This window comes from Triticum aestivum, chromosome 7D (genome assembly GCF_018294505.1).
Source record: "Triticum aestivum cultivar Chinese Spring chromosome 7D, IWGSC CS RefSeq v2.1, whole genome shotgun sequence".
Classification (NCBI taxonomy): domain Eukaryota; kingdom Viridiplantae; phylum Streptophyta; class Magnoliopsida; order Poales; family Poaceae; genus Triticum; species Triticum aestivum.
Window position 1 is genome coordinate 154,924,554 of NC_057814.1, and position 12,206 is coordinate 154,936,759.

At 38.3% G+C, this 12,206-nt stretch overlaps 1 protein-coding gene across 1 annotated transcript; it reads left to right on the top strand.

The window, feature by feature from the left end:
* The first annotated feature begins 8,609 nt into the window (after positions 1-8,609).
* LOC123167223 (NAC domain-containing protein 20) lies at positions 8,610-10,182 on the top strand. The gene is made up of 2 exons (XM_044585053.1): positions 8,610-9,212; positions 9,326-10,182. The coding sequence occupies exons 1-2, from the start codon at positions 8,709-8,711 to the stop codon at positions 9,869-9,871; spliced, it is 1,050 nt and encodes a 349-aa protein (XP_044440988.1). The 5' UTR covers positions 8,610-8,708; the 3' UTR covers positions 9,872-10,182.
* Positions 10,183-12,206: the final 2,024 nt, after the last annotated feature.

The window sequence follows — 12,206 nt, forward strand, 5'->3', positions numbered from 1 at the left end:
TGATGTAGAATATTTTCACGAGTGAGGTATTTATTCTGCACATGGACCATTTCAATGATCCGAAAGGCTGCAATCTCAGTAGGGGTAAGATGAGCAAGGTAAGGCTTAGGGATATCTTCTTCTTCCTCCTCGACTGGCAGTGCTTGTTCTACCAGCGAGGGTGGATCTACAGTAGCCTCCTTACCCTTGTCTCCCTTGACAGCGTCCGTGGGCTCCTCCCTCTTCAGCTCAATCTTCATGAGCCAAGCATCTTCTTCCATGTTGTTGGAGGAGGAGGAAGACATGATGCCTGGCTTGATAGATCTGACCAAAAACAGCAAGAAAAGAGAACAAAAGAGTTTTCCGCGATACGGTGGTCAACAGGTTCGGGGAGTATATAAAGAATTTTTTATCTTGGGGGACAAGCAAACGGAAGAAAAACGGAGTCTGGAAGGTGTCCCAGGTGGGCACTACCCACCTGGGCACGCCTGGCCAGCCAGGCGCGCCCTGGTGTCTTGTGCCCACCAGGGTACGCTTCCTGGAAGTTTCTTATTTTCCTAATTTTCCAAATATTCCAAAACTGACAAAAAATATTTTTGCAGATTTTTCGGAGTTCGGTTACTTACCGTATCATGTACCTCCTTATTTTAATGATTCTGGAGTGTTCCGGAAGGATTCTTTTACGTGCTCTTCCAGTGTCAAAGTTTGGATAATATTGCTTTCAACAATAATGGGCGTACCTGAGATATAATGTTTTATTCGTTGCCCATTCACAAGCTTCGGGTTAGTACCTTCGGCATTGTTTATTTTGATAGCTCCAGATCGATAAACCTCCTCGATGACATAGGGGCCTTCCCATTTGGAGAGAAGTTTTCCTGCAAAGAACTTGAAACGAGAGTTGTACAAAAGAACATATTCTCCGACTTTGAACTCATGCTTTTGGATTCTTTTATCATGCCATCTTTTAACTTTTTATTTGAATAACTTGGCATTTTCATAAGATTGGGTTCTCCATTCATCTAATGAGCTAGTATCAAATAACCTCTTTTCACCGGCAAGTTTGAAATAATAATTGAGTTCTTTGATTGCCCAATATGCTTTATATTCTAACTCAAGAGGCAAATGACAAGCTTTTCCATAAACCATTTTATAAGGAGATATACCCATATGATTTTTGTAAGCTGTTCTGTAAGCCCAAAGTGCATCATCTAATTTCTTAGACCAATTCTTTCAGGACCTATTGACAGTCTTTTGCAAAATCAACTTTATTTCTCTATTGCTAAATTCAACTTGACCACTAGACTGAGGATGATAGGGTGATGGAATTCTATGGTTAACATCATACTCGGCAAGCATTTTACGGAAAGCACCATTAATAAAGTGTGAACCACCATCAGTCATTAAATATCTAGGGACTCCAAATCTTGGGAAAATAACTTCCTTAAGCATTTTAATAGAGGTTTTGTGATCATCACTACTGGTTGGAATAGCTCCTATCCGTTTAGTAACATAATCAACAGTAACCAAAATATGTGTATACCCGTTAGAGGAAGGAAAAAGTCCCATGTAAACAAATCCCCAAACATCAAATGGTTCAAAAGCAAGTGAATAATTCATAGGCATTTCTTGACGCTTACCGATATTACCTATTCTTTAAACTTACGGGCATCCTTGAAAAGAGTAGGCCAATAAAATTCAGATTGCAATACCTTATGAGCAATTCTATCTCCAGAATGATGCCCTCCATAAGCTTCGGAGTAACATTGTCGTAGGATTTATCCATGTTCATGCTCAGGTACACAACGTTAATAATACCATCTACTCCTTTATAAAGATGTGGGTCATCCCAAAAGTAATGTCTTAAATCATAGAAGAATATTTTCTTTTGCTGGTATGTAAAGCAAGGTGGTAAATATTTAGGAACAATGTAATTAGCATAGTCAGCATACCAAGGAGTATTATGAGCAACATTTATTGCAGCTAACTGCTCATCAGGAAAACTATCATCAATAGGTAGTGGGTCATCAAGCACAATTTCAAGCCTAGACAAGTTATCAGCTATGGGGTTCTCAGCTCCTTTCCTATCAGTGATATGTAAATCAAATTCTTGTAACAAGAGAACCAATCGAATAAGTCTAGGTTTAGCATCTTTCTTTCCCATAAGATATTTAATAGCAGGATGACCGGTGTGAACAATCACTTTTGAATCAACAATGTAAGATCTAAATTTATCACAAGCAAACACCACTGCTAAGAATTCTTTTTCAGTAGTTGCATAATTTCTTTGAGCACTGTCTAGAGTTTTACTAGCATAATGAATAACATTCAGTTTCTTATCAACTCTTTGTCCTAGAACAACACCAACAACATAATCACTAGCATCACACATAATTTCAAAAGGCAAGTTCCAATCAGGTGGTTGAAAAATAGGTGCAGAAATTAAGGTTTTCTTGAGTGTTCAAAGGCTTCTAAACAATCATCATCAAAAACAAAAGGAATATCCTTTTGCAAAAGATTTGTAAGAGGCCTAGAAATTTTAGAGAAGTCTTTGATAAATCTCCTATAGAAACCAGCATGACCTAGGAAACTACGAATACCTTTGATATCTTTAGGACATGGAATTTTCTCAATTGCATCAACCTTAGTTTGTCCACTTCAATACATCTTTCAGAAATTTTATGACCCAAGACAATACCTTCATTAACCATAAAGTGACACTTCTCCCAATTCAAGACAAGATTTGTTTGTTCACATCTCTGCAAAACTCGATCAAGATTGCTTAAACAATCATCAAAAGACTTCCCATAAACAGAGAAGTCATCCATGAAAACCTCTACAATCTTTTCACAAAAGTCAGAGAATATAGCAGTCATACATCTTTGAAAGGTAGCAGGTGCAGTGCATAAACCAAAAGGCATACGTCTATAAACATAAGTTCCAAAGGGACAAGTAAAAGTGGTCTTTTCTTGATCAGGTTGAGAAACAAGTATTTGTGAAAAACTAGAATACCCATCAAGGAGGCAAAAGTGTGTGCGCTTAGATAATCTTTCTAACATTCGACCAATAAAAAGCACAGGGTAATGATCTTTTCTAGTTGCTTTGTTTAATTTTTTTAAATCAATTACCATTCTATGGCCTGTAACAATTCTTTGTGGAATAAGTTCATTCTTATCATTAGGAACAATAGTAATACCTCCTTTCTTAGGAACACAATGAACAGGACTTACCCTCTACTATCAGCTATAGGATAGATTATGCCTGCTTCCAGAAGTTTTAATATTTCCGTTCTTACCACTTCTTTCATCTTCGGATTTAACCGACGTTGGTGATCAACAATGGGTTTAGCATCAGGTTCCATATTAATCTTGTGCTGACATAGAGTGGGACTAATGCCCTATAAATCATCAAGAGTTTACCCAATAGCAGCTCGGTGGCTCCTTAGAACTTTCAATAATCTTTCTTCTTCATGTTCTAAAAGGTTAGCACTACTAATAACATGATATATCTTATTTTCATCAAGATAAGCATATTTCAAAGTATCTGGTAATTGTTTTAATTCAAACACAGCATCACCTTTAGGTGGAGGAGGACCTCCTAGAGTTTCAATAGGCAAATTTTGTTTAAGCAGAGGACATTGTTCAAATAAATCTTATCTATTTCATTTCTCTCATGCATATGTAAATCATTTTCATGGTATAGCAAATATTGTTCTAAAGGATCAGTAGGAGGCACAACAATAGAAGCAAGACCAATTATTTCACCCTTACTAGGCAATTCTTTTTCATGAAGCTTTCTACTAAACTTGGAAAATTAAAACTCATGAGACTCATCACCAAAGCTAACACCGACAGTTTGTTTCTCACAATCTATCTTAGCATTAACGGTATTCAAGAAAGGTCTACCAAAGATAATGGGACAAAATTCATCTTGTGGGGAACCAAGAACAAGAAAATCAGTAGGGTATTTTATTTTCCCACACAAGACTTCAACATCTCTAACAATCCCAATTGGTGATATAGTGTCTCTATTAGCAAGTTTAATAGTAACATCTATGTCTTGTATCTCTGCGGGTGCTATGTCATTCATAATTCTTGATATAAGGAGTAAGGAATAGCATTGACACTAGCACCTATGTCACATAGACCATGATAACAGTGATCTCCTATTTTAACTGAGACAATAATCATGCTAACAACAGGTCTATGATTATCCTTTTTATCCGGTTTGGCAATTCTAGCAGCTTCTTCACAGAAGTAAATAACATGCCCATCTATGTTTTCTTCCAGGAGATCCTTAATCATAGCAACACTAGGTTCTACTTTAATTTGTTTAGCGGGTTTAGGTGTTCTAATATAACTTTTGTTAACCACAGTTGAAACTTTAGCATGTTCCTTTATCCTAACAGGGAAAGGTGGTTTCTCAATATAAGCAGTAGGAACAACTGGATTAACATTATAAAGTATAGTTTCTTCTTTAATTGGTACCGGTTCTTTAATTTCTTATTTAATAGGTGGGTGATATTTGAACCACTTCTCCTTAGGGAGATCAACATTAGTAGCAAATGATTCTCAAAAGGAAGCTACTATCTCAGAGCCAAGTCCATATTTAGTGTTAAACTTTTGAAAAGCATCGGTATTCATAAAAGATTTAACACAATCATACTTAAGCTTAATACCTGACTCTTTACCTTCGTCATGTTCCCAGTCTTCAGAGTTGCGTTTAATTCTTTCCAAAAGATCCCACCGGAATTCAATAGTCTTCTTCATAAAAGAACCAGTACAAGAAGTATCAAGCATGGATTGATCATCACGAGAAAGCCGAGCAGAAAAGTTCTGAATAATAATTTCTCTCGAGACCTCATGATTGGGGCATGAATATAACATTGACTTAGGCCTCCCCAATCTAGAGCGATACATTCTCCTTCATGAGGCCAAAAATTATATATATAATTCCGATCACGATGAACTAGATGCATAGGATAATTTTTTTGGTGGAACTCCAATTTAAATCAATTCCAATTCCAAGATTGAATATCATCGCATAGCCTATACCATGCGAATGCTTTTCCCTTCAAAGATAACGGGAAAACCATTTTCATAACTTCATCTCCAGGTAAACCTGCAGGCTTAAACAATCCACAAATTTGTTCCACATATATCAAGTGCATATCAGGATGTTCTGTTCCATCTCCTGCATAAGGATTTGCTAGCAGTTGTTCTATCATACCCAAAGGAATTTCATATTCAATATTTTCAGTAGGTGCAGTAGGTTGAGGGGTAGCTAATTGTGGTTCCGATCGAGGTGAAGATACCCCGAACAAACCCCTCAAAGGATTGTTTTCCATAGTAACAAGTGACAATAAATTTCAGCACACTATATAAATATTTCCTTACCAAAGGCGCTTCACTCTCCGGCAACTGCGCCCGAAAATAGCCTTGATGACCCACAAGTATAGGGGATCAATTGTAACTCTTTTAGATAAGTAAGAGTGTCAAACCCAACAAGAAGCAGAAGGAAATGACATGTGGTTTTCGGCAAGGTAATGTCTGCAAGTGTTGAAATTGTAAGTAGCAAAGTAGTTTGATAGCAAGATAATTTGTAACGAGCAAGTAACGATAGTAGTAACCAAAGTGCAGCAAGGTAGCCCAATCCTTTTGAGGCAAAGAACAGGCCAAAACGGTCTCTTATGATAATCAAAGCGTTCTTGAGGGTACACGGGAATTTCATCTAGTCACTTTCACCATGTTGGTTCGATTTGTGTTTGCTACTTTGATAATTTGATATGTGGGTGGACCGGTGCTTAGGTGCTGTTCTTACTTGAACAAGCCTCCTACTTATGATTAACCCTCCCTCAAGCATCCGCAACTATGAGAAAAGTATTAAGAATAAATTCTAACCATAGCATTAAACTTTTGGATCCAATTGATCCCTTACGGAATAGCGCATAAACCTGTTTAAGCTTCTGTCACTCTCGCAACCCATCATCTACTTACTACTCCACAATGCATTCCCTTAGGCCCAAATGTGGTGAAGTGTCATGTAGTCGATGTTCACATGACACCACTAAGGGAATCACAACACACTTACTATCAAAATATCGAACACATATCAAGTTCACATGATTACTTGCAACATGATTTCTCCCGTGTCCTCAAGAACAAAAGTAACCAATCACAAATGATAATCATGCTCAAGATCAGAGGGGTATTAAATAGCATATTGGATCTAAACATATAATCTTCTACCAAATAAACCATATAGTAATCAACTACAAGATGTAATCAACACTACTAGTCACCGACACGCACCAATCTATAGTTTCGGTAATAAGATTGAACACAACAGATGAACTAGGGTTTGAGATGAGATGGTGCTGTTGAAGATGTTGATGGAGATTGCCCTCCCCAAGATGGGAGGGTTGTTGGTGATGATGATGACGATGATTTCCCTCTCTGGGAGGGAAGTTCCCCCGGCGGAATCGCTCCACCGGAGGGCAAAAGTGCTCCTGCCCAAGTTCCGCCTTGAGATGGCGGCGCTCCATCCCGAAAGTCCTCCCCTTATTTTTACTAGGTCAAAATGACCTATATACCAGAAGATGGGCACCGGAGGTGGGCTTGGGTGAGCACAACCCACCAGGGCGTGACTGGGCTCCCTGGCGCGCCCAGGTGAGTTGTGCCCACCTGGTGGGCCCCCTCTGGTAGTTATTTGCTCCAATATTCTTCAAATATTTAATTAAAATCTCTGTGAAGTTTCACCTGGTTTGGAGCTGTGCAGAATAGGTAGCCTGACATAGCTTTTCTAGGTCCAGATTTCCAGCTGCCGGAATTCTCCCTCTTTGTGTGTACCTTGCAAATTATGAGAGAAAAGGCATTAGAATTACTCCAAAAAGCATTATTATGCTTTACAACATCATAAATAACAGTAGGAAAACATGATGCAAAATGGACGTATCAGTGTCTTAGGAATTCAAACTTTGAATTATGCTTAAGCATCAGTCATGTTAGACGCATACTAGCGGGGAATTTGGACTCCCTGGGAACACTTTAGTCCTCTTGATTCCAACAACCATTATTCTACGTCTCATCCTGTTGTCACTTTACTCTTGAATTTTGTTATTGTGTTCGCAACAACCTCGCAATATTTCAAAAGGTTATTTCATTGCTTTCCCGTTTCAATGCATGTTTAAAAATATGATAAATGCTAACTACAAAAGCTTTAGCATTTGTCTAAAGAGGCACTTTTACTATTTTATGTATTTTCCAAATTACTCTTGAGTGATGACACACATGTTATGAGTAGTGAATATAATGTTAATGTGGAGATTATGTGTGTTGCCATGACAATAGATTGCTAGTAATATTTCCATATATTCTTTTTTTTAACCTAAGGTAATTACATATATCAATACATATCTTATTTTAACCATGAATGTAACATTCCTTTTCTCGTTGTATATGTGACTTTTTATGATCCACAAAAGGAGAAGGAATGTGAACTAGAGATTGTTATGTGTAATGTATATTTCTGTATTTGGTTGACTAGATATTAAAAATTGCTTGCCAGAATTTAAATCTAACTTGTATCCTAAAAGAAATCTTATCATCGTCTATCTACAAAATGATATATACAATGGCTAACCTTGTGAAAGGAAGGTGGCGCACAAAACGCCCCCTTTTGGCCCGCAAGATAAGCACATAGCCACGCATAGCTGGAGGCGTGGGTAGATACATGTATCTTGTGCCAGCTTTTTGAGAAAAAGCAAATAGGTTGGTCGATCCTGGCATGCATACTTACCTACACCAATACACGACACTCCGGAAAGTAAGTAAAGCCAAGAAACTGATCTATATCTCTAGACATATACCAGTGACGTGCATCTTTGTACATACATGTGTGCATGCCCACAGAGCGTAAATTATACTGATCCCACACATGCATGCGGGAATTCAGAAGTGGTTGCGCACTTACCCAGTAGTAACTGATCCAAAGGTGTTGTTTTCATGGGGGGATAGATGAGAGAGAGAGAGATGTGATTGTTACTAACACTCATAGGCACCACCTTGTACCCATCATATTGAACATCCATCAAAGACATCTCCTTGTCACATATTTTTATAGAACGCACATGGTTTACATGTAAACCTACAAAGGTTGTGTCTAGTTTATGACTGCATAGGATGGAATATGTAAACCAACATATTTCACCTCAAATCTTGTATATTGATATGAATGCATAGGGTGGAATGCATACATAGGATACATAGTAAACGACACATGTTTGCTTTGCATCACAAAGCCATGCACTAGCAATAGATTAAGGAATATAATGGTATGCATATGTTAACAAGAATGGCAAGAAACCAAAAGTGTTCAATCTGGCATGACTTTTCTTGGATAGGTTCGAGAAACCTAGCACCTGTCACCACTAGGGCATGGCGCCCATAGCAAGATAAGCAGCACACAATTGTAAAGGTTCGGAACCTATCTCTATCTATCTATCTAAATCGTATACATCCATCCATTGCCAGTAAGAACAAATTAAACAAAGCCCCCAAAATGCCAAGGCTTCTCTGGCAAGTTTCTTATCAGTACACACATTCGATCCTATTTAAGCACCTCCCTCAGATATCTCTAGATATCATTGAGTTCCTTCCATACATACAGACATCTCTATCATTTCCCCCAATACTTGTTCCACCCCAGCACCCTTTCAAGAAAGAGCATCCCCCATGGCAGCCCACCTTCATGTTCAACATCAACAACAACACCTGAATCTTCCGGCGGGGTTCAGGTTTCACCCAACAGATGTGGAAATCATCACCTTCTACCTAGTCCACAAGGTTCTGAAGAAACCCTTCGACGTGATAGTAATCGAGGAGGTGGATCTGAACAAATGTGAGCCATGGGATCTCCCAAATAATGTAAATATGGGGGAGAAGGACCAATACTTCTTCTCCAAGAAGGACCTCAAGTACCCCACCGGGGTACGCACCAACCGGGCCACGAACGCTGGATATTGGAAGGCCACTGGAAAGGACAAGGAAATTGTCCACCCACCGACCATGAGTCTCGTCGGCATGAAGAAGACTCTGGTCTTTTACAAGGGCAGAGCCCCCAGGGGGGAGAAGACAAACTGGATCATGCACGAGTACAGACTCGAGATGGGAAAGCAACACACACCAGACCTGCCCACCGACATCGTGAGAGCCGCCTCCATTAATGCAACTTCCAAGGTATTTCCAAACCTTTACTAGTAGTACTCATGACTGATGAATACACATGTACATAAATATCCAGCTACTCACCATTTTTTATTAGCACTAATTTAGTTTATGTATGTTGGTAGGAGGAGTATGTTGTTTGTAGAATCTTCCATAAGAGCACTGGACTAAAGAAGGTGGTGATGCCTTCATATTCCATGCCCATTCCCATGTCCATGGGGGAAGAGCAACAACAGGGCTTCCTCGAATCTAATACCCTAGCTCCTCTCATGGACTATGATGTGCCATCGTCATTAGCGCCACTGCCGCCGCTGCCTGCAGCTTCTTTGTACCAGATGCATAACTTCGGGGCTGGAGCCTCTATGATGGGCAGTGCGGTGCTTCCAATGATGAATAACCAATACTTTGAAAATCATCACCACCAGATGATGGTCGCCCCACCACAGTCATCAATGTCGTTCTACAACAATCAGCAGCAGCAGATGATGCATATGAGTGCAGAGCAGGACTTCATGGTCGGGGTTGATCCTGGGAGCGGCACATCATCTATAGTGTCACATGAGGATGTTCTAACTGGGACGAGCAACAACATTCAGGGAAATGCTGGTGCAACAATCTCCAGTGAGATCTCGTCGGTCAACATGGGTATGGATGGCATGTGGAACTACTGATGATCAAATGATCTGCGAGAATATATAAATGTGTTCATGCATAAAATAAGCATCCACCAAAAGATCATTTGATATATACCAACATCTATATTGGTTTGTACTGCATTTTATTTTCATCATGGTCACAAGAGAGTTTGTATGCATTGGCTTGCTTGGCCTTCTTTTCTTCTTACATTATTGTGTATATGTGTACTGGCTTGTATGTGCACCATCAACTGGTGTATACCTAGCTACATTTGCATGCGTTGTTAAATACCTGACAATGTGTCATGCATGTTTTAAACCTATGTGGAATAAACTATTTTGTTTAATTATGAATATTTTTAATGTATTATTGTGAATTTGGTTACATATGTGTATTTTATTGTAGTAGAATTTGGGCATGCACCCATCTACAGGGATTTCCATCCACTGTATGAACTCTTATGTCCACTTTGATTTTTTTTAGATGCATTGGTTAATTTTTTTAAGAAACTGAATGTGTATGTCTATTTATATCCTAGTCGCTTTGATGATAAATGGCAAAGCCATCCGTAAGTGCTAAAAGGCATTATAATGAGACAAAAATTATCCTGTTGCGATCCAAGTTATAAGAAATCAGTAGGGTATTTGATCTTACCACACAATACTTCAACATCTCTAGCAATCCGAAGCGGCAACATGGTATCCCTATTTGCAAGCTTAATAGTAATATCAATTACTTCTATCTCAGTAGGTCAAATATCATGCATAATTCTTGATAGAGAGAAAAAGGAATATCACTTATACAAGTACCGATATCACATAAACCATGATAGAAATGATCTCTAATCTGAACAAAAACAACAGGCATGCCAACTACCTTCTTATTATTATCTAACTTATCCCATTCATTTCTAAAAAATAGCAATTCTAGATGCTTCCTCACATAAATATATGACATGTCCATCAATATTATCAACCAATAAATCCTTAAGTATTGCGATTGGAGGTTCTACTTTAATTTATTCATAGTGTTTATGTGTCTTAATATTACTCTTATGAACCATAGTTGTAGCCTTAGCACATTCCTTAATCCTAACAGGGAAAGGAGGTTTCTCAATGTAAGCACTAGGCACAACAGGATTAGCGGTATACAGAAGTGTTTCAGTTTTAGCAATAATGGGTTCTTCAAAAACATCATTAATGAGTGGACAAAATTTAAACCACTTCAATTTAGTAAGATTAACATGAGCAGCAAGGGATTTACAAAATGTAGCTACTATCTCAGAATCAAGTCCATATTTTGCACTAAGCTTATGAAAAACATATGTTTCTACAAAAGACTTAGCGCATTCATAGTCAAACTTTATACCTGAATCGTTAACTTTATCAATCTCCCAATCTTCAGAGTTGCATTTAATCTATCAATAAGATCCCATTTGAATTCAATACTCCTTTTCATGAAGGAACCAATAGAAGAAGAATCGAGCATTGTTCTTTCATTATGAGAAAGCCGAGCATAAAAATTCAGAATAACCATCTCGAGAGAGAGCTCATGGTTGGAGCATTTTAACAGCATGTCCTTGAGCCTCCCCCAAGCTTGAGAAATACTTTCTCCTTCACGAGGCCAAAAATGATATATACAATTTCGATCATGATAAACCAAGTGCATAGGATACATTTTTTGATGGATTTCCAATTTTAGTCGGTTCTAGTCCCATGTTTCAGGATCATCCAATAGCCTACACCATGCCAAAGATTTTTGCTCCATAGATAAAGGGAACATCTTCTTATTAACATTATTTGTTGATAGACCTGCAAGCTTAAACAATCGACATAGTTCATCCATATAAATTAAGTGCATATCAAGATGTTTTATTCCATCTCCTACATAGCGATTAACATGCAATTTTTCCATAATACCAAAAGGGATTTCATAATAAATAGTTTCAATAGCTTGAGGAGCGGCTCTTATCACTTCCGCTCGAGGTGAAGATACCCTGAACAAGCCCCTCAAAAGAGTATCTTCCTTAGTAACAAGTAGAGATAAAATTCAGTGTGTAATATAAATATTTCCTTACCATATTCCTCTTACCAAAAGCGCTTCACTCCCTGGCAATGATGCCAGAAAAGAGTCTTCATGACCCAAAAATATAGGGGATCAATCGTAGTCCTTTCGATAATTAGGAATGTCGAACCCAACGAGGAGCAGAAGGAATAGATAAGCAGTTTTTAGCAAGGTACTCTCTGCAAGTGTTGTAAGATAGTTGTGACAGATAGTTTGGTAGTAAGATAATTCATAGCAAGTAATAAGTAACAATACCAACAAGGTGCAATAAGGTGGCCCAAATCCTTTTTATTGCAAAGGACAAGG